Genomic DNA, 23,391 nt, shown 5'->3' with positions numbered 1-23,391 from the left:
TCTCTTGTTTGAATGGATTTTGTGTGTGTGCATATCAGTGTAAATGTTTAATCTCATTTCACAAAATCTAGATATTTCAAGTCCAAAATCCCACCCATAAAGTACTGCTTTCCTTATGAATCTGTAGACGAGATACAGACAGATGTAAAATAAGTGATGTTGATTCTTTGGAAATATGCTTTTACTCTTATACGAGAGATCCAGAGAAGGTGTGTAAAGGTTGTATCAGTCTTCTGCCATGGCAATCTTTGGGTGCATTCTGATTTAACATTTTAGCCTGGAAGCAAAAACACAAATGTCTGGATAAGCCAGACTGCTTTTCCCAGGCTGTGAGCAGTATCGTTACATTTTTCTCTGTACATATTTTGGATTGCATTCTAAAGAATGTGTTAAAAAGCTTTTGAAAAAGTAAGCTCACTTTCTCACCAATTTCTTTCTTCTTCAAAAGCCTCTTCTAAACATATCGGGTGATTAATGTGGCTTGGAAATAAACATGATTGTTGATAAAGAAGCTGAGATTGTTTTAACAAGTTGTTTATTTTTCCAAAGTGATCCTGGATGTGCTCTGTACTCCCCAATCCCCAAAATAGATTTATTCAGGAAAACTGACCTCCTCTGCAAACGTAGTTGTCAATGTAGCTGTAAAACACACAAAGTAAAGTAGATTGATGTGAATCCTGTTTTAACAAATCAGACAAACGGGATTATCCTGCCTTACAAGTCTTTGGTGCTCATGATTGTGGTTAATAGGGCAGGGGAGTACTGAGTGGTACCTTCATGACAAGGTGTGGGGTAGCAGATCACTCACTGGACGTGTCAGATGGACATGATTTATTGATTGGGGGTGGAAGGGTGCATGCTGAAAAAGTGAGGTCGCTAAAGGTTAGGTCACAGGTCAGAAAGGAGGGCTGAGGGTTCAGGCGGTGTGAGTGAAGTTCAGACGTCATTCCAGGGGCTTTGTGGACGTCACAAGGTGATTCCAGGGAGAAAAAGGCGTGTTTGTTCACTCGAGGGCAATTACTGTGCCGAGGAGAAAGGAGGTCAAGGAAGATGGACCTCAGCTGACCTCCTTCCCCATTGTATATTGAGGGTTGGAGCACGCTCCCTTCTACACCTCTGCCATCTGGAGGGGCTGGGGAGCCCCTCCCCCCGGCCCCTGGCCCCAGCCGCCACAAAGCAGGCTAATTTCACACTCGCTAAATAAGAGGCCACTTCTCGCTGTGCTCTGCTTGCTCAGACACTGAGACAGATGGTGGTGGGTTTGTACAGGGAACGTTCGCACTCCTCTGTGGCTCCCGTGCTTTGAAATTGCACTTTGTAGTTTCCAATTGGAGCCATTGATGATGAAAATTCAGAGCCTGGAGGCTTTGCAAACAAATACCTGAGGCAACAGATTCCACTGCCTTGTCAGGACGAATACAGTGTTTATATAAGATGCAGAAAGACTTTATCCATTTTACGTACGTATTCCTAGAAGTGGTTTAGATTTGCTCCTAATGAATCAAAAAGCACACCTTCATCTGTGACTGATTATGAACGTTTAGTTATAAATACTTACCTCAGTTCATGTGCGTTGTTGGAATTCGCTCATTTTTTTAGTCGATGACAGTTGTAATAAATCTTATTTGAAACAAATATAAACTTTATTTTGGCCTAAAAAAGCAGGAAAATGAAAAAATGGCGTGCAAATTTAATGTTCAATTCATGGATTGGAGCCCTGTTACCTTCCTTGATTGTTAATTTCCTGGCCTTGGCGTTCTTGGAGACCTGGTGCCTTGACCCAGGCTGGCACAGGGAGGAGGTGTGAGAGAGTTTCCAGTCGAGGTGGAGAAGGTATTGTGCCGATGCAGCAATAAAGCCTTTTGTTCGACTTCTGAAGCCTGCATGGAGCAGAGGCTGGGAGCAGGAGGAGAGCACCAGCCAAGCGCATGAACCGCCGGCTAGGGGGAGTGAGCTGAGCGATAAGGGCTCAAATTCCCCATGACAGGTGGCTGCTGGCCTGGCATCTTGGCTGCCACCACTCTGGAGCAGGAACAAGTGGAATTCTGCCGCTCAGCATTCTGGGTAGTGCAAAAGGTCTGTTCTCCAACATCAAAGCAGGCTGCCACAGGCTAATGGTCTCAACCTTTTTTCCCAAGCTGTGGATCTAAAACCTCATTCATTTCTAATGGGCAAGTATGTCAGCTGAAGTGAGTCCTGAAGATGATCACTCAGACTGCGTCCTCCTTTTTTATGCCTGACAAGGGCTAGAGAGTGTCTTTAGGTGAGACGGCTGTCGTCCTTCTCATTGCAGTAATAGCAGATATATTGCTTGAGATGAGCCTTTTGGGGATTTTTCTCAACATTTCAACCTTTGCTATCAAGTTAATAACGGAGTGTAATTAATCACCATCCAAAGCGATTTTTCCTTTTTTCAGTGCTGATGATGTTTTGAGGACTCCTCACTCTGCCAAAAAGCAGCCTGCCTGTATCCAAACATACACTTTGGCAAAGCTCGGAAAAGGAAGAGAGGATTTTTTTGCATCCTGTTAAGATCATCTGGAACCTGGATGCAACTGTTTAGTCGTATCGGGTCCGTGAAAGTAGAAGGGCTGATGTCTGGCTTGATGTCGGCGGGGGTGGGGGTGGCTTGGAGGGGACGCTGGTGGGGTTGGCGGGGGAAGTGGCTCGAGGAGTGCCCGGGCAGAGGCGTGCCAAGGGTGCTCGCTGACTCGAGCAGCCGGGCCCCTCCAGCGCCGGTGGGGGCGCAGAGTCTGTCGAGTTAAGCCGCAGTCAGCCCTGAGTGCCAGTGTACTGCTGTGCCTTCCAAAGGTAGCAGCCATCTGCACGGATGATAAAAAGCCTCAAAGATGATAAATAGGCGGGCAGCACTTTTATTGGATTGTAGTTCAGAAGCAGCCACTTCGGGTTTGGCATCGCGCTAATGACAAGGCTTCTGTTCATGTGTGAATTTGCAACTCCAGGCTCCAAATCGTCAGACGGCAGTTTTCAGGAATCTGCTATATTGTTGTGTCTTTGTCTTTGCAAATATATATTTTCATCATGCATGTTTCTGAGCTGCTTAAGAAAACAAAGTTTCGCCTCAGCCTCAGGGAGTTTATAATACATCTCATAAATGTATTTTAAAAAAATGCCTGCTGTTTAAGACTTAAATATATCGCTGTCCTGTTATTTCACACTCCAGCAGCAAATATGAGTTTATAAATCTCATGTATGAGTATGTTATATATGTGTATTTTAATTTCACATCCCTTGAGTCTGTATGAGAATCATTTTCCTTTCACTGATAACTGTTCCCTCAGTGACAATGTCACATAGAAATCCATAAAAAAATTCAAAATTATCACCTTAGAATGAGAGCACACATAATGGGATTGACAGAATTTCCTAATAAAAGCAATTTGCAACAGTGTTTGAGGACTTTAAAAACTTTCACAGGTAAAGCAGTGCCATTATAGCTATGCGCTCCAAAGCTCAATGCTGCCAGGTTTGCTGATTTTCACACAAAGCGGACAATTACTCTGCAGTGTGTCTTTACAAAGGAGCTAGATGGAAAGTTTTTATTCAGACCCTGGCAGGTGCCCTTAACCAAGTTATAAGGTCTTGTCCCGGCTGGATTAGCTCGTGGGTTTCAGCACTGCTGTTAGCAGGCCTTTTGCCCTCTGTGTTCCTGACATTACAGGCTCTTTCTCTATCCTTCACACAGTACTTTCTCTTACGCTTACAGAAATTTAATCCAAACAGTGTTCATGGAAGAGAGCACACTCAGAATGATCTCTACATTTACTTTCAGTATGTTGACTAATGGAATTAGGTTTGCTCTAAAATGATAGTCAACCTAAGTGACCTATAAGACATTGCAAACATCACTGTAATGACTAATGGATAACAAAATACTCAGACTTTACTGTGTAATAAATTGCTGCACTACTTTCCTATTAAAGAACTCTTAATTTACAATTCATGTGTCACAGTTAGGTCTGGGCTTCGGCGATCAACTGTATTAAACGTTTAGTCCCACTCACTGTAATTGTGGTATTAAAAACTGTATAAAATGTTGTGTTTCAGGTAGGAGTTTTTAAAAGTTTCCCTTTTTAAATTTTAGGAATTGAACAGTTTAGGTTTTAAAGGAGTATGTCTGTTTGTACCTGCAGTGGTAGTAATGTCATATAACTAACACTGTCAAAAGACAATTGCACACCTGTCTTATTCATTTTGACAGGACTAGGTGCATCAGTCCCTCCAACATTATTTTCTCCTTCTGTAGTATGTGCCTGAAATGTCACCAGCAGTAGGAGAGTTGGATTCCACCTCTTTCTCTGCTGACTTGTAGTTCTGTATGGGCACAAGGTGGGCCTGAGCAATAAAGCATTGGCTCAAACTTCCAACTCTCGAAGAAGAAGCAGGTCATTGCGAGCTCTCTGACAGGCTGTTTCATTCTGTGGCTTGTCTTGCAGTCAGTCTCTTGTGTAACGGTACATAAGAGAAGCAACAAAACAAATTTGTGTGTGAAGAAGTGATCATCGGTGAAAGAGAAGGGAATTACTGGTAGATATTAATAAATTGTAGTGGTCTCAGCTGCATTGCAGAAGCCTGTGCCTGTGATCATGGTAATTAAAGCGATTATGTCTGAAAAGTCAAGCTGTGTAACTCCTTGCATACATAATGTGATGGCACTTTTATTGGTATTTTTTTGCTTTGTTCTGGTGGTTGTTCTTTTTTGGGATTCTGTCTCATGGTCTGAAATATCTAGGATAGACCCCTGGCTAATTAATACTCTAGAAGCAATTTGAAGGGCGAAAACTCACTTGCCGTGAGGACAGCGACTTCACAGAGAGTGGCGCAAATTAATTACAGCGTGGAGACACCGTTTTTTTTTTTTTACTTTTTCATGTGTCACAGCTTGCTGGAAAAGGAGAGCTAGGCGTCAGCCTTAAGAGAAGGAGAGGAAAGCGGATATTAAGATACCGGACTGTCGAATCGCATTTAACAGCGTGACTTTTTTTTCCGTGTGAGTAATTGCTGCTCAGATGCAAGGGGCTGTTTAGGAGCAGATAAAAATGCATAAATTGTGTGAGTCATTTTCATTCCAAGAGCTTTCATAGGGTTTTAACAGTGATTTTAAAAAAGGTATTCTACAGCAGTTATAACATTTAAATATAAGGCGTCAAACTGGTATCATTTTAAAAGAACTGTTCATAATACCACTTTAATTGCTAATTCAGCATAAATGGAACGAACAGTCACATTTTCAAGTAAGTGTTTTTAACACAAGCTAGGAGAGTTTTGTGAGATACCTTGGGGGACTTGAGTAAATTTGATGTTTTACGCATTATAGCTATGTAGAGTAGCCTCAAAGGGGTCAAGATCCAGGAGGTCCCTTCTTACTTAGGGGCACACAGATGAAAAGCAATTTACTGTTTAATAATTACGAAAGGGCTGCCCAGTATTCTCTTCAGGAGGGGGTTTAAACAAGGGGCTCCTTTCTCTTGTCACCCCCCACTCTTCCACTCCATTCTGTCAGTCTTTCCATTCATTTACATAACCTCTTTCATTTTGCCACCTATTGACACACTTAGGCTCATGTTTATTAAATTTACTTGTCATGTTAGCCCAGAGCTTTCCAGAGAGTATTTTTGCCCTTCCTAGAGAGCTTAAAGACTGTAATGTTGCTGTCATTCTTTATAAAGTGGTGTCACTTTGAACGCGGTTCCTTGTCCTTTCCAATCAGCCATTCTCTCGCCGTGACGGCACCGGAATGCCTAATACACTCGTGCTCCCGTCCCCTTTGAATTGAAATGAAGTGACTCGATAATGAGTTTCACTGGCGGAGGGCTGCTGACCCTGCAGGCAACAGAAGAAAAAGGGGGCGCGAAAAAAGTTTTCATTCCCTCTTTTTAAAGCTGGTTGCCAAGTGCCAGAATCGGTGTTAAGCTGGCCTTTCTGTTGGCTCAACAGCTCTCCCGTCCGCGCAGCCCTCTAGCAAGCGCGGGTGGGGTCACGTGGCCCGCGGCGGCGCGACAGGAGCCCCTCTTGCAGCAGCAGGGGGTCATGTGAAGCCTGTAGAGTTATTCTGTAGAGAGTTAGCGGTCTACAGTGGGTGCAGCTCCACTCGGGTACTTTCAAAGCCACTAATATTTAGTTTTAAAGGAATCACTCGGCCTCCCTCTTTTGTGAAAGCCAGTTAAGTCTCGTAGAGCTTGCTTGCGCTATACCATCTGCTGCAGCTCTGTTGAGTATCAAGTAACATCGGATGAACACGTGCATTTCCTTACTTTTCCGAGCAAAATCGCATAATTTTGCCAACATGTCTTCATTATCTGACAGCTCTGGGTGCCTTCTGCTAAGAGCCAGTGGACAGTGACTAAATGTTCTTCCGCGTTTGCATCATAGAACTGTCTTTTAAACACTGAATAAACTATGAAATTGTAAATAAAGCTTTAAACACAGATGAAATGAGGCACAAACAAATTGACTCATCCCAGGTGTTGCTTATCTGATTTTGTAGTAATTAAAAAAATCCAGAGCCATAAAACATTTTAGTTCTGATTTGTGGTTAAATGTAAATTGCTTTGGCATGTTTTACAACAGAATTTGAGCATTACAACATATCACTTTTTTGTGCATCCCTAATTGATTACCATAGCTAAAGAGCATTGAATATAAACTAACAGTCAGGTACAGGTCTGAGCAAGGTGTCCATAATGGTTATGTGTTCCTTATTCTATATTAAATACTTTAACTGCTGACAAAGCCGAATGCAGCGCACAGTTCTGAATCACATGCATTGCAGATAATTCACTGTGGAGCCAGTTTGCACTGTTCTCAGACTGTCTGAGCAGCCTGTTTAAACCACTGTCTTGGAGTCTTGGATGGCCTGACACAAGCTTCCTCCCTCCTCAGGACTTGGCTGACAATTCATTATTCTTTTTGCTAAATCGTGCTCTCACTGTAGAGAGTTATAAATGGCCTTTCTGGGTCCTGTTAGAACTGGAAAGGGAAAAAACTGTTTTTGTTTAGTTCCTGTAAAGTTACACTACTCAGAAAACAAAGCAGTGGCCTTCCTAAGGGGCTTGATATCACTAGCCTGGTAATTTAAATGTTTTATTGCACCTCTTAACTGTCTAAATGTCATTTTATCCCGATCACAATTTACGGTGGGCCTAAATGGTAATAAAAGACCAAAATAAATGAAACTGCATTCTGGGGATGGAAATCTGACGGGACAAAATGGAAATACTGAATGGTAAAATTCACAACAAGAAGCAGGAACAGATCCTGCACTGAAACATAAGCAAGATTGATATTTCATTCCTTGCACTGTTAGTGGTACTCCGCATAGGCCTTTTCAAACAGCTGTATTAATGCTTCTTAATTTCACAAATACAAGAATTAATTAAAAATGCACAATTTCTGGTCAAGATTCCTGTGAATTGTGATAGCCGACTGCAGGTCACCAGGTAGATGTGATCAGATCCGCGGTGAGGTATTCTGGCTGTAAACACCCAACAGCAGCCAGTTCTCAGGCGCTCGGGACACAGGGGAAACTCAGTGGCTCAGCTTCACTGCAGGTCTGCCTACACCTGCATCCTGGCCCCCGTGGGCTTTGTACAACCTGGCCGTCCACAGTGTGCCTGGCAGTCAGTGGGACACTCACTCATGTAGTGGACTGCATGTACTGTAAAGGGCTTCTAACAGTCACTCCATCCAATATAAAATGACCCTGTGTGTAAATCCTTAAAAACAAACTATTTACCATTCATGTTGAAGACAGTATTAATTGGCTGTTTGATTATTAGTCTTTAAACAGACATGCTGAGGTTGTGAAGTTGTGCCCTCCGTGTGCAGCTGTGTGTTGCTGTGTGTTTTCGCTTGCTGGTGAAGTGACTCCTACCTGTGTGTCCTTTACTGCCAGTACAAGACGACAGGGCTCTTAGGACCTGGTAAAATAAAAATCAAGCAAAAAAATACAAACAAAATATCAATCTTCCAGTCGCATATTGATGCAATACTGTTTGATGCAATACTTAAACCTAAAGAATACTTACCTTCCCTATGCTTCACCCTTTACCTTCCCTATGCTTCTTGTGACTGGCAGAAATGACACTGCTGTCTTACAGGCTCGACATTTGTTTAGTGTAGCTGTGCTGAGCTGAACTTCAGAGGCTCTCTAAAAGGCACTGCAAGGTTTCGCCGCACAAGAGCGGCACGCACTCCGCAGCGCTGGGTGTAGATGAACAGGCAGGGATGGCTGTCTGTAGCGCTGAAGAACCTCACAGAAGAGTCACTTTGATGGCAGATGCCTTTCTGGGCACGAATCCCAGGAATCCGACTCGGAGAGAGGCTAATGGCTGACTCCACGTGCCCTTTGACCTGACAGGGCAATACAAGTCGTCTTCTGTTTCTCCTCAGACTGATTATGGGGTCAGGGCGGCTCTCGCTGTCTAGCTCTCAGTGATAAAAACGTGTTCTTTGCCGTCAACACAATAGATCTGTCAAAGGTTTGGCAGTGGGGAAGGAGAAAGAGGACATTCATTCCAAAAAGAGGCATGGCTTTCATCAGCCCAAATCTTTTTTTCCTCTTTTCACTGCTTTATGTTTTTTTTCTCTTTTTCAGCACTGCTCGGCTCTGGGATGTCTAGAGTTTATTGTGTTTGAGTTAATTCAAGCTTTTGCTTCTTTATTCTGTAAGAGGGGAAGAAATCAGAGGGGAGAGGGGGGACATTTACAATGCGTGTAAAAAGTCTAACGCTTCCCTCATTCCTTGAAGGTCGCTATCTTCCTTAGCTGTGATGGCATTTGACTAAGCCCAGAAGAAATAGCATCACTGACCCGTAGAAAGCAGTGATATATGATGCATGCATAATGGATGCATTGCTGCACATGTATTTCCTAAACACGGTGCACATGATGAGGAATACGTGCTTTACATGAGGTGAGCTCACTCGATGGACAGCAATGCACAGTGATACATCACAGTATTTATAACTGTCCATTATTAGGTCAAAATGTAATCATTAAAATGAAATTCTGGGAGCAACAAGACAAGGTAATGTATAATCCAATAGTAACTTGTACTTTATTTCCACCATTTTAAATTTGAAGACTGCGCAGTGATCTGTTATGATATACAGTTTCTTTGCATATTTACAAAGGAGTAAATGTTCACAGTAGTATCTGTTGTTGTTGTTTCAGGCTCAATGTGTGAAACTGTGTGAGGTCCAATGGAAAGGTTGCTCTTGTTGTTCTCTTTTCCCTTATTACTGAGATAGACTTTGAAATGCCATTGTGATTCTGTGGGGAGCAAAAGTTGAAAAATTAAGGTCTTGTACTTGAAATTGATTTCTTAAATGATTGCTTCTTTAATGTAAGTTGTGAATAAAAATTAACAACATTTTAAGAGGAATGACAGCAACCAAGGTCTCCCTGACTTCTGCTACTCTAACTTGCAAATCTCTGTGATGTCACTTCCTGAAAAAAAAATCCCACAGTAGCCCCTGTCTCTGTTTCTCACCTTCGTCTTTCTGCCTCCCTCCTCCACCCTGTGTCCAGATCCCTCTGGTCCAACGTCTCTCTCTGCATGGGGCTCCTGACTTCCTCTTCCTAGGGCCAGGTGGTCAGCCCTCAGCCAAGCAGGTTAAGCCAAAGCTTCTTGTGCTCGACCCCACAATAAACAGTTCTACATGAAATCTGAGATAAAAAAAAACTGTACAATCCAAACACAGCGAGTTAATATTTTAAAAATACCTTTCATCCATCACTTGAATTAGAGATAATAGCCTGGTGTCGCCTGGTTTCGTGGAGATTATTCCAGTGCGCTGAGCTTCTTTATGTCTAGGGCTCCAGCTGAGGACTTCACCAGACAGCAGGGCTCTCTGAGTTGTGGCCCTTGAGCTATGACGGAGCCTGCAGGCAGTGAGGAGTTCCTCTTGGCAGCCCTAATTAAAGAGGCTGGCAACATGCACATCAGCAGTTTTCGTCAGGATAACCTTCATTTCAGTTGTTCCCTCTCCTCTCTTCTTTTTTCCTAAGGATATTTCACCTCTGTAGCATCTGCTGTTTCTAGACCCTGACTGCAGTAAGCCAGCCCCTCATTAGTCCTGCTCGCCTCAAGGTTTCAGTGAGGCTGGAGATCACTGGTGCTCCAGTGACGGGCTCTTTAGTCAGCTGGGGGGGGGCAAGGAGGGATCAAGAACGTGCCGAAAGCTGGGATACATCCTCAGCCCTGTTGCAGACCGAATGAAAAAGGATTCGATCGATTTCACTTGATTCCTGTGGCCCAACAAGAATGTAAAATGCAAACCTGTCTATCTGTCACTCACATGAAGCATATTCCAGGTATGGAACACTATATTATATATAGCATTTAATTGCATCCTGGATAAACTGTGAGTTAAGAGGCAGCTTTCACTAGTCACAGCAAGGAGAAACCCGGCATGAATTTCCTTCCAAAAAGAAAGGGATTTTTGTCTCTGTCTCAGTGATGGGCAGGATGAAACCAGAAACAGTGGAGATGCAGCGACTGGAGAGAGAGTCTCTCACCTGACATGTTTGTCAAGATTTTGAAACATGGCGAATCTGTGCTCTCTTTCTGATTGGCTGTGCTGCGTTGAAATGAAAAGCATTACCTTAGGCTCTGAAATAAGTGGCTTCTCCTCAGCGTGGGTTACCAGAGTGAGTAGGAAGAAGAGGCACTTCTCCCAAGTCATGGCCACAGTGAACTGACAAGACATCCACACTTGGCAGGATTCTGAGATAGCTGCTCTTTAGCCCAGTTACAGATGATCCCATGTTCTTTGCAAGCTCCTTTGGGATCTTCCACTCAGAAAAGAATTTCTTGCTGAAATGTCAGGGTGAATGGGGAGAAGGGAAGGTAGTGTTTAAAATATCATTCATAGTCATTTTACATTTATTGTTATTTCCAGTGTCATTTACAGTTAGCACTGTTTTTAATAAAACAAAATGTAACTCCGATCAAGATCACTAAAACCAGAAATAATAATCAAGGAGATTTCTTTAAATAGCTCTAAAACGTGTGTTTTTATTTGTGACAGGTGCAGTATTTCTCTGCATTGCTTCAGACTACTTATAATTGTACAGCTAATTGACATTTTACAATGGAGATCCTGGCCTTTAACAACTTGTCTTCCAGCTTGTCTTTGGTGGAGAAGACTAAAGCCCAAAGATTTTTCACTGTGTGCAAGGTCATTGCCATAATGAAAGGAAATCCATCAAAGTATGACCTTTCTCCATTTGCAGCCACCACCTGCTCAATATATTACAGTACTGAGCAGGTGTAGGCAATGCCAGGGTGAAAGGTCACATTCTGACACAGCGTTCTGGAGTAACGTCCCACCCAGACAAGGTAGATGGGGTGAGGCCAGGCTAGAAAATCTCTCCATGGGAAACATTATAGGGAAAAAATGTTGAGGGAATATGAGAGTGTCTTTGCACAGCAGAAAGTAAATGGCCCCTCTCATTTACATGTCTCTTAACTGTGATCAGCCGGCATAACTTACACTTGTCTTACTGAGCTTCACCATGCCTCCGATTTCTCCAATTTATATTCCTGCACTAGACTGATAATTCTCTGATCTTCCATAATACACCATTAATCTACATTGGCAAGTCAATGTAGACTAAAATACAGAAGAATACCTTGATAAACGTGGGAACATTCCATGCAAATGTCTGACAATAAGTTATGAAAATCACCACCTTTGAACTTTTCCTGCTTATATGTGAGCATGAGCATAGAAACTGTTAAATTGTGAATTTGCTGCTCAAGAGAGTCTCGCTGCTTGTGAGTGGATCCCAACTGCTTGTCTGTGGGCAAGAGCGAGTTGTAGGCCTGACTGTGTGTGGTGGATTGGCACTGGCTACCACAGGCTTCTTGGCACGTCACAGGGAAGCAGCATCTTTCTAGATACAAGGCAGTGCAGTCCCAGGGGTTGGTGCAGACTTGCAGGGAATGTGTCTGAGGCAGAGGGACTGGAGGAGACGGGGAGGCAGAGGAGGATCTGAGGATCTGAGTGTGTTTTATTTAAAGGATACCCTCTGACCTGCTCAGTGCTGGGCAGTATGTCAGTAGCTGCAGGGAGTGTACAGCCAGGAATTTTGAGGTGTCAGTTTGTCTGGGACAGGGTTTGTTTGGGGGAGTATTGTTGAAACTGGCAGACGGTTTGGAGAAAGAATGTGGTTCCTTTTTTTCCCCACTGTCCTTTGGTAAACAAAACAAAAAAGAATAGAAGGAGAGAGAGAGAGAAGGGGAGGAGGGAATGTCACTGTTGTTGTTGCCCAGGTCTGAAAAATCTTTGAGCTTGCTGTTGAGGAATGAAAAGAGGCCCCAATTAGATGCTTTGGTTCAGCAAACTTGATGCAAGGCACTTGAACTGTCACTGTGGAGCCTTAATTAGCAGCTGTGGGTGAGAGGTCACCCACAACTCCAGAGCTACTGACAAGGCTCCTATCAAGTAGAGGGAGGAGGGCTCAGGGGGAACTGGAACAGGAGAAGAAGAAGGAGGGAGGCAAAGCAAAAGAAATTGAAAGGAAAACCCCACACACAGACACCTCCTAAATGCAGAACAAATCCAGGAAGGCAAAACGCATTGAGCTCATAGAGGGTTGTTTTTTTTGCTGCCTTCTCACAGAGCTAATGAATTTGGTTTTCTAAAACAACTTTCCTGGTTTCTTACTGTAGGTTAAGCCCATCTCATACCCAAAAGGAGTAACAGGAAAAGAACGAAGTGGAGAGTGAGAGAAAAGGAGTTGTGCTCGACTGAAAGCAAACACTAGAAGTTAAGTTATCAAGCTCAGTGGGAGGCTTGGATTAGATGCTGCAAAGAATCCAATGCAGCACACAAGAGAGCTTTGATTACAGGGATAAAAATCTAAAGCAAATGGCAACGTTCAGGTCTGAATTTTAGACCCATCACAAGTGTGCTGGTTTGGACTGGACAAACATGATAGAGATGAAGGCTTGGTCATCCTTGCTACAAAGCCTCAGTAAGTAAAGAATGTTTCCCAATTTATTTCATTTTGTTCTTCTTAGTGATCACGATCTTAGTGATGCAAGGCTTTAGATATACCTGGTTTTCTACCTTTAGCTTAGTCAGGTGTTACTTTCTGTACCTAAGCAATGCAAACACAAAAAGAACTGCTTGAAAAAGAGATGATCTCTGGACTTAAATTATATGTTTAATGCTGGGAAGAAAATGGAAAAAGTAATAAGAAGCATCAGGGTTTGTGGTAAGCAGCAGAATGCCCAGCTTTTTTCTCAGCTGATGCTTTAAAAAGAGTAGTGTTTGGTTATTTGCAGTCATTTTCAAAGCATATTGAATTACTATGTGTTAGGCGAGACATGCTAGAGACAGCTGAGTTCTAATGCTGTGACATTTTGATATGCATCAGTTCCATGGTATTCTAGAGTATGTCAAATTTCTGTTCCAAAGTTTTCAGAATCAGAAATGTTTTAAATAGCTTGTGTGGCCCTTTCATCTTTAATATTTGCTTAGGAAATCGCTGTACTGACATTATTGCACCATCTGTGTACCTATTAAAGGTACAATAATCCTAAATCTGTTTTGTTTTGCTGTAGGATAATTTTGTTTGAAAAAACATTAGCCGTATATAATAGGTTCGGAACCATGGTTTAAAGAATGGGTTAGATACTGTGGCACTTTGGTACTGTGATTCCTTTCCCATTCCTTTGTAAATCATGTAACACACAAACAGATGACCAGGAGAGAAAGGCCTTGCCGGAAATATTTGAGCCTTGGGCTTTTTTTCTGACCTCTACAAATTTTTCAGGGCCAGCATGTTAATTGCACCATACTAGTTAGATACTAGTTAAGGAAGTGAGGACTTGGTATCACTACTTATCCACTGCCGGTTCGGTAAACACGACACGACAACAAACAAGGTTTACATGTGATGTGTAAATGTTTTTTCTACACAGTCCAAAACAGAACTTTTAAAAGCTGCTCCTACTTCTTTGCTATACAAAGTGGAGTGCACAGTGTTCTTATCCACTGTATAGTAGTCTCCATTACATAACATTCTGAGCCGAGGATGTGTCACCATTGTCCATGACTGTATGTGTCAATCACTTGTTCAAATCTGTTAGATTAACGTGGCCTATACCATCATTCTATCGAGTGTGGACAGGTATTACATTTCCATTTATCTATTTATTGTGAATGCACATGTATTTTCCTATCCAAGACTTTCCATAGATCAATTGAAGTGTTTTCTGGCTGCAGAACAGAAAATCCTCTGGAGGAAAAGTAAAGCTAGCAGTGCAAACAGAGTAGAGTATGTGGGAGGTGAAAGGAGGCTAAAATATCAAATACTAGACGAGGAAGGATTTTCTTCTGGTTTAGCTAATTAAGTGTTGTGTTTTCCCTCTTACTTTCTTCTTTTCCCAGCATCTATCAATAGATTTTTTTAACTTGTAGCTTAGTTCTCTCCCAGCACTGTGGTTCCTTTAAAAAGTTAAAACTGGTGGGAAACCCACAGACATACGGTAGACTTGGTAAATGGCTTGAGCTGCCTCTTTTTCAAGAAGGAGCCCCCCTCTGTCTTTAACTTTACAGATAAAACAAAGTGAGGTCTGTAATTGAAGGCCCTCTTGTGTACTTTCAAGAGTCACTAAATCCCTCAGGGATAACAGTACTGGAAAATGCACCAGTTATCTCGCAACACCCCAGTCATTTCAATCATTCACCCGTGCTATCTAAATCCAGTTTGCTTCACTGTGATTAGACAGCAGTGCTGTACTTTCTAAAAGAAAAAGCCTTCACTTTTGCAGGCAGTTTTTTTCTCCTTTGCTTTTATGTTTTGACTTTATATTTTTCTTTCATTATTTTCATTGGTTGAAAAATAATTCTTTGTGGATGTGGATGTGAAAACTGGATGTTTAGACGTACACTTCAGACATGAAGCTAAAAGGCTTTTTTGAAAGTGAAGCTTTGGCAGTCAGCTTGCTTTGGTTAGTGAACTGGAGCGGTGTAGTAAAACATGGATTTACATATGGGTTTAAAAACATGGGTTTAAAAAGGTAGAGTAGAATCCTGTAATCATGGGAACATTTTCATTTTTATTCTTCTGATACTGCTTTTACTTGTTCTGCCAATTTTCTCTGTTTTCACCGATCGGGGCTGCATGTGGTAGGAGAGCCTGTATTGAATTTTCACATTCTTGACCAGTTGATGTACAGCCACCTTCCTGCTTAAAGGTTTATTTTGAAAGGAAGGGAGCGATGTGGGCCAAGGGCTCTGTCAGAGAGAAATCTTCCATAAAAAGAGAGAGCAGGTTTTTTAAAAATGGTTTCAGCTTTTCCTCAATACATTTATATCAGTTAATGTACTAGTTAACAGTGAAGAAAACCCAGGAGAGAGCAATGATTTTCCTGTGCCCAACTAAAAAAAAAATCGCATTAACTTTTAACTTGGGGTGGTCTTGCACTGGTCTAGGAGAGCTGGTGTTCCTGCAGATTTCCTAGGTCTCTTTTAAGCATGGAGACCTGAATCGCTGGGAGAAGTCGGTGAATTGGTCTTACTCAGACAATGAGCTGATTGAAACTGGTAAGAGCAGAGCGGCACTCTACAGGGACACTGGCATTTCAAGGCTGGAGTTGGACCACCCTGGTCTAACTTAGCCACTAGCTACAGGGTCCTGAAACTTTAGGGCAGCCAAAGAAACGAGGGAAAATTCTCACTTTCACATTTGTCTTCATTTTAAGTCTTATTATTTTTGGTTTAATATACAGCTCAATGCCAACAGCAGCCCTACTGTAGACTTTTCATTAGTAGCAGACATAAGGTAATTTAGACATGTTTTCAGAATATGCTATTTGTGGTAACTTCCTGCTAAAGAGAGAGTCTGTCCATGTGTCTGTTTCGCTGTTTGCTGGCGCAGATTCTTGGAGTATGCCACCCTTTTATTTGCGTGTGCGTGTGTGTGTGCCTGCATAGACTGCGCTACCTGTTTATTCTGCAGACAGAGCTGTAGGACTGGATTGTAAGAATGTATTTTAAGAATATACTTAGCCAGTTTACAGATACATGAGACCGGAGTGATGCTTTTTAGCCTCGAGCCCCAGCCAGCTCTAGAGAGGGAAAGTAACCCACATCCACCCACCGTTAGAACAGCTCCGCTATCTGAGACGCCATTTGGATGGTGTGACTGCCAGCAGCTATGCCTTCATCTTAATGTCTCTGTGAAGCTGTTGCTTTATGGCTTGGGTCTTCAAAGTCTACTATGGTTTGTGACTTGGCAATGATGTTAAAAAAATTGAAAGCATGATACTGATTGAATCAGTGGTCCCTTTTTGAGCAATTAGTCTGAGTAAACGCCAGTTAGCTGGAGCTGGGAGAGGTGCCGGAGACTGCCAAGAGCAGTCTGAGTCAGGCTGCAGCACCCTGATCAGAAAGATGTGCGGTCACTGAGGTTTCGGAGGCTGGGAGCTACCTTTCTGTTCTCTCAATCAGCGTGATGGTGAGAAAGATGTTTAAATTCCTTGGCCTGTGAACAGACAACCTGCAGTTTAAACCTGAAGAGTAAGGGTTTTCCATTCAACAGGCCTTGTAAGATGTAACATGGAAGGACTTTGTACATCCAGCTTCTTAATTATTTGACTGATCTTTGTTTTACAGAACTCAGTTCTGTAGTTGTTAAGTTTAAGCCATGCAGTGGAATGTGGGGAAGAGGTCTGCTTATGAAGAAATTGTTTTGTGACGCATACAGAGATTTAGATACTCTGTGCAATGGTGATTTATGCCTGTGTCTCTGTATTTGTGGATATTATTATATGTAATTAAGGAACAATATCTATATATTATTTGCGTGGTCCCTGCCATTGTCCCAGAACTGCTGGAGGGAGGGGTTGGAATGAGTCAGCTGGGACTCTTTGTGCTTCTAGACAAAGAGGAGTCCCTGTGACTGCTGGGGCACCTGGAGGCGTACAGAGATGCACTAGTTGGCTTTGAGTGTCTGACCATGCACCACACTGCAGCCTGCAGCCTGTCTTCTTGATTCTCCCCATGCTGGTTCAGGGGTCTGCTGCCTGAGCAGAGACATGAATTTTCTGGCCAGGTTTAAAATGAGTTCCTCAAAAAATACTCCATTGCAAATGAATCAGTTACACTTTAAACAGCGCTGAAACTGACCCTTCAGATATACAGTGAATTGGGATAATACAGTTGTATGTTGCTTTAGAAAGGAGAGGACGCGTTTGTTCTCTGTGTTGCTGTTTGCTTGATCCAAAGGCACTGTCAAGGATTCCTTGAGAAGCGGAGTCTGATTGGTTCAGGTTCCCTCTCCTCAGGGATGAGGGCACAGTCTGCATGCCAGTGACTGGGAGACAGCTAGGAGGCAACAGTGAAACAGAATTCGAGAGGCGGATGGAAATAATGAGGGGGTAAGTGCAGCATCTTAAAACCACCATGGTTGGCTGTTTGCTCCCCTGTCTGCTTCCAGGCTGACAAGGGGAGGGAGGCAGAGGAGAGGTCCTGCCCTCAGCTGAGCAGGCAGCCAGGAGGCACAGATTAACAGCCGCCGCCACCAGAGCTCTCCTTTCCCGAGAGGATTAGCAGACGGGGGAGCTGTAGAGACATGTTTGTGTAAGCTGCTCGGGTTGTGAAAAGCTGTAACAGGCCCCACTGAAAATCACAGCAGACAGGGAAGAAAAAATCACGAGAGGAAAAAAGCTGTAGTGCTGTGGTGCAGGGAGAGGGGAGGGGGCACAGCAGACACGCATATTTAAAATGAGAGGGAGCTTTTCTGAGTTCACACCATATGCAGGGTTTGTATATCTAAGTGATTATACCCGCGGTGCTGTACATTTTATTTTTACTGCTAAAATAACATCCTTTCACAACCCCCTAGATAGCGCTCTGTGTACTGTAAGCACCATTATCTATAAAAACGAAATATAGTGCAGTGTATTTACTGTCCAGATAATGTTTTTCAGTTGCTGAACTTGAAGACTGCTCAGCATTTTACAGCTTAATTAAGATCTCCTGTTACAAGACCTCTTTCAATACATGCCTTTTTTAAAGCACATCACTGTCCCAGGACAGCACAGAGGCATGTTGGTTCTGAATGCTGCCTCACAGCTCTGCGGTCTTGAATTTGATTCTGGCCTGGTGCTTTCTGTGGGGAGTTTGCATGTTCCAGTCCTCATCATATGCTTGACAAACCCATGAGAGATAAGGTCATTTTTCTTCAATTTTATAGCCACATAACTATTGGCAGGGTTATGTGTATTCATTTAGAGCGGCATATGGCCTGCTCTCTTAAATCATCAATCTCCTTACAAACCAATTTTCTTCATACTGAAAAGTATAATAAAGACATTTTTTAACTTAATTCCAGATATTAGTTTCACCTAAAATTAAAGCCATTCCGTTTAAACCTGAAGCCAGTACATGTGACCACATAAGTGTAGGTGTGAGTTTTCAGCAGTGGATCCGACAATGTAATGGAAGTATATGCAAGAAATGTTTTTAATTACACTATGATAATAAAAACTTTGAACACGACTCTGAATAAGCTCAAGTAAATTATTTTAAAGAGACAGTAAAAATGTTCTGCATTGCAAGTTGGTATTGCTTAAAGTATCTGCTGCCAGTAGTTTGTCTCACTGAACAACACAGGAATATTTGTTTTTTCCACTTGTCTAATTCATCACCTTGACGAGATACTGAGAGAACTGGAGCTCTCCGTTTGTCTAGCACCCTCCAAGCCTGAGGAAGTATGGGCGAGAATCCATTGCTTTTAATCAATCAGTACCTACGCAGTGCGCCGACCTACTGACTTGCCTGGGTCATGTGTCCTCCCAGATAAGTTAGAAGCCCCTTGTAGTGAACAAGGTGGAACTTTCTAGTTGCCACAGTGATGACAAAATTACACAGGCATTCCTCAGAGTTGTCATGGCCACAAGGCCACAGGTCATTGACCATCAACGTTTTTGGCCTCCTAATTATTATGGATGTACTGCAAGTGTTTATAGGCTTCTGCCTGACCTCTTGAACTGTCCTGACCCCTCTGTCCAGACAGAGGTCCTGGCCGCTTGACCGCACACAGCTGGGGAAAGATGACCAGGTCAGGCCACTTAATTGTAGGGAAGGGGCAGCTGGTATTGACGTTCTTTACATTTCCTAACGTTAGACAGAGGAGAAGGGCTGTGATCACAGTTATATGTAAAAGAGAAACATTTCTCATCTCTGTCTGCATGCAAGAAAGATCAGGCCAGAAGGTCTCCCTTTCTGAAGGGCTCTGTAAAATCTTTATCTGTCTATTTCTGTCAACTGAGATTCGCTACTAAAGAATTAAGTCATTGGACTGGTGGCATGGATTACCACTGTGTGGTATATAATCCTAAATTGAGAAAGATAATTTTAATGGTATTCACATCAAATATTGTCCATCAGTTCTTTAATTTTCTGATGCGGACACGCAGTCCACACAGTTACACTGGTGTTAGCTTTGGTATTGGCAGTACAGGGAGAAGAGATGCACACCTAAAATGCAGTGTTATGTACGTAGTACAATGGTAGAATGCAATAATGTACATGGTAGATGAAAAGGTTATGGTCCTCATGTTCAGATATGTTTCCCTTAAGCTGTCAAACTCTTGAATGGGAAAATATGAATTCCTTGTTTTCTCAGTTTCTGCTCAGTGAAGCGTCAGCTGAGATGTCTGCAGGTGTTTTTTGGTCTAAATTTTCTTCCAGTAAGTTAAGGGGTTAACCAACTACATTTTGTTTTACTCTGATGCACAGTCCTCATTGTAAACCCCAGAATGGGCCAGGAGACTGTGAAAATAGATTTTTTAGCATTTTTAGAAAAAGCAGCAGCAAATCTATAAGACCAGAGGTGAATTTGTTCAGTTACAAAGAAGCAGCTTGTTTTTATTTTCCTTCAAACAACCCTTGCATGTTGTGGTTTTCAGATTGGGGAAGCTTAAAATGCAGTTGTTACGTTTGTTTTATTGTTAAACAATTCAAATCAATAAAAAGTAAAAAACAAAACAAAAATAGAAAGCAGGGGCAAGGGAAGGAAACTGTTCTTGGTAGATTCTGTTGTTTTTCCAGCTCCAGTGTTTTGGCTGTTTTCCTGCCCGGTGCTGTCGTGTGCTTTGCTCCGAGAGCCCCTTGCTGTATCTGTGCCTCATGCACTTCATCCCCTCGCTAAGTGCTAATACCTGAGGGAGGACTGAAAGCCTGCCTGCACCAGTTCAGTCCAAAACGCTTCCCCTTAATACGCCCGGCCCTCAGTCCTTATCTCTCCCTAATTTATAGAGCATCGCTGGCTGAGGCTTAGACCCTGGCTTCTAAATTTCAGCATTAATAATCTCTTCCCCTCTCGTTCTGTTCTCCAGATGTCTCTAATTTATCTGCTTTTTCAGTGGGGGTGTGACCTTGGGTCCCCTGTGCCTGTGCTAATGCAGCCCTGCGACAATAAATTTTGACTTGTAATAACATTTCCAGCTGAATTAATTGACCCGCCTGTGACTCCCTCCTGTGACCTCTTACACCCTTTCGCCTCTCGCTAGATAAAACCCTAATAAATGGAATCAGTGCCTGTCTCCGGCGGCACCTCGCCCTCCCTACCCTACCCGCCCCCACTCACTGGGCGCCCCCCAGCCGGGCAGCCCCCTGCAATTCCTCTGATGAGGGGAAATGTGTTGCTGAGTGGAGACTGGAGGAGACGGGGGTATTGGCTAATCTGTAATCAGCTCTGAAGCGCTGGACAGGCACAGCCCCCACGATTCCCTGTGAACACAAGTCATTACTGCAGCGCTCGCCTGGCTTAATAGGCTCTTCTGCATCCTCTCTGAGTCCGAGCGGCTTCGTGCTGGTGTGGGAGGTGGACTGGGAAATGGAGTGTGTGTGTGTATGGAGGTAGTGGGAGGGAGGGGTCTGCTTTTCTTCACTGGAGATCTTCAATATCATTTTCATGATATCAGGTGCTCCCCTGCTTGCGTGGTGATGATACTCCCATCGTCTCCAGGTTCAAGTGACTTCATATTCATTGCATTCTGCTTTCCCTGCTTGTATCCTGATCCACTTTCTTTTCCCCTGATAAGATTTGTTTTCCCATCTTCATTAACATGGATGATTTGAGAGGTTTCTGTGCGGTTTCAGATGATCGCCTGTGTGATGTGGGCCAGAGGTCTAGCGATAATTGCTTTTGGGCGATGAGGATCATTCAGTGGTTTAGCGGGGGATATGAGGCCTTTAGCCTCCAGGTCACAGTTTGGAGTCCCAGCTCCCTACTCACTGGGCTGCTCCTCGCTCCTGGTCCTTTTCATACTCATGGAAAATTCATGTTACAAGGTGTCAGCATGAATGTACTGGGATTCCTTGGGATACAAAACTGATTTTGGTGACTATGACATTATTTCATGAGCATAGAGACTAAGCTCCTCCTGTAGACACCCAGTTTGGCACCTTGATCTTCTGAGAAGTGTGCATTGATAGGTTTAAATTGTTAAGCTTTTCTTAAAGACTTTGCTTAACTGAGCTCTACTTTAGTGACTATGCGTTTTAATCTTTCGGTTAATAAAATGTAACGCACGTTTAACATGTTATTATACAGTATATACACTTTATAAAGGTATTTTCAAACAGATGGGGTACATTTTGGGACTTCTTCATTTTGTTGGTTTCAAAATGGTAGTAATAAAATTATTTCTATGTAGCTGCTTTCACACCTTTCATCTTCAGAGGAAAGTTTTCTAGCAAATAGATAGAAACTTTATTGATCTCGTGAGGGAAATTGTAGCAAATCTTTGGCTATTTCCAAAAAATATTTATTATAACCTTTTTTCCAAAGAATAAAGCATATACAATTCAGTAAGGTTTGATAATGATGTGACGTCTTTGCCCTGTGAGTTTCTTTGCTTCTTTTTTAATGTTTCATTTCAAAATGCTGTTTGGCGTGGCAACCTACAAGAGGCAGCAATTATAATACAACAATCGGATATACAGAGGCTACGTCAGGAAGCAAAACGGGTTGTCGTTCAGTTAATGGAAGAGAGACAGGAAAACAAGGGTCTTTATAAAAAAGCAGACAAGACCTAATCCAGATTCACTTCTGGAGAGCCGAAGGATGAATTAGCTACTGCCCTCCAGGAGCAGTTTTTGTTTGGTCTGACAAACGGTGAAGATAAATATGGGAGAGCTTATCCAGGAACAGCATTAAAGAGGGGAGCTGACGAATGGGATAGCCCTCTATCAAGTCAAGCCAGTTCCTGCGCTGCTTCTGCTGGGATTGTGAATTATCAGAGAGCCGACACGAATCTGCATATATTCTTAAGCAGCATGTCAGCTTTTTTTTTTAATTGACTCCTCAGTCCTGTCATGTGTGCTTATAAATGTAGTCTCCATAATCAAAAAGTTCCTGCATGGTTGGATTTTGACAAGCAAGTTCTGTTCCTAAATAAGGCATGCAGAGGGTACTTCTGATTTCTTTGACAAGGCGATGTGCATATATGCATTCAAATGAGATTTGAGGTGTTTGCATAACTGCAGATATGCAACTGACAGAAAATGTTTCAATAAAGTGGGATTCTTGTTTTTTTTTTCCAATGCAGTTTAAAAAATAAGGAGCAATGGCTTTCCTTCAAATAGTTAATCCCTTTGGCAAATCTTTTGTTATGTTTACACAAGTCAAAATATGTACTATTCTCCCCTTGTTTGAGTTTCTTTTAATTAGCTAAAGCTCTGACCCCAAGTCATCTGGACGGCAGTGATGAATGGCTGATCAGCAGAGCTCAAAGCTGAGGATGAGGTTGTGCGGGATCCAAGTGAGGGGGAGTATGTATAAGTCTACAGACAAACATTATTCCGTAATAGTGCTGATATCCCACAGTGTGACGGAATAATGTTTTGTTTTGATCCTGTCATTTCCCTGAGTACAGTATGTGTGCCTTTTCCTAGCCTGTTTGATTAATGCAAAGCATCCTGAGATTAAGTGACACAGTCCTGAGAGTGTGGGAAAGGATAAACAGCTCATCGCTGGCTGCACACCTGAGAACATGCTGATGAATATGTTTGCTTAATTAATTAGCTCTGTGTGGAACATCTACTGGAGGGAGAATACGAGGGACAGAGAAGGCATGAACCAGGAGAGTGGAAGCAGGGTGTGACCCAACTTCAGAGTGCGGATGTGAGGAGTGTTCCCCTACCTCAGACAATACAGCCATTCCTACTTATTTTGAGCTTTAAAAGCAGCTACTGTTGCAATGTGTTACTATGAACTGTTATACCACTGTAGTGACCTGGCTTTCAACATAAGAATAATCATCCAGATAACAGCTCTGTATTCCGTTCAGCTCTGAGGCTCCTCTAATCAGATGTTGATGCAAACAGTTGAAAGGCAAGT

At 42.7% G+C, this 23,391-nt stretch overlaps 1 protein-coding gene across 4 annotated transcripts in view; it reads left to right on the top strand.

Annotated features, from left to right (window-relative positions):
* gse1b (Gse1 coiled-coil protein b) overlaps window positions 1-23,391 on the top strand; it is a 260,697-nt gene that overhangs the window by 120,485 nt on the left and 116,821 nt on the right. Inside the window, exon 1 of one of the 4 annotated variants that reach the window (XM_015368074.2) lies at window positions 12,689-13,005. The exons of the other annotated variants lie outside the window; for them this stretch is intronic. Within the exon in view, the coding sequence (XP_015223560.2) occupies window positions 12,963-13,005 (43 nt within the window). The 5' untranslated portion in view covers window positions 12,689-12,962. Of the gene's footprint in view, window positions 1-12,688; window positions 13,006-23,391 lie in introns of those variants that run through there. 4 annotated transcript variants of the gene reach the window in all.

The sequence above is a fragment of the Lepisosteus oculatus genome, chromosome 20 (genome assembly GCF_040954835.1).
Source record: "Lepisosteus oculatus isolate fLepOcu1 chromosome 20, fLepOcu1.hap2, whole genome shotgun sequence".
In the NCBI taxonomy this organism is placed as follows: Eukaryota; Metazoa; Chordata; class Actinopteri; order Semionotiformes; family Lepisosteidae; genus Lepisosteus; species Lepisosteus oculatus.
Note: the sequence above shows the minus strand (reverse complement) of the source record. Positions and strands in the feature narration are given on the sequence as shown.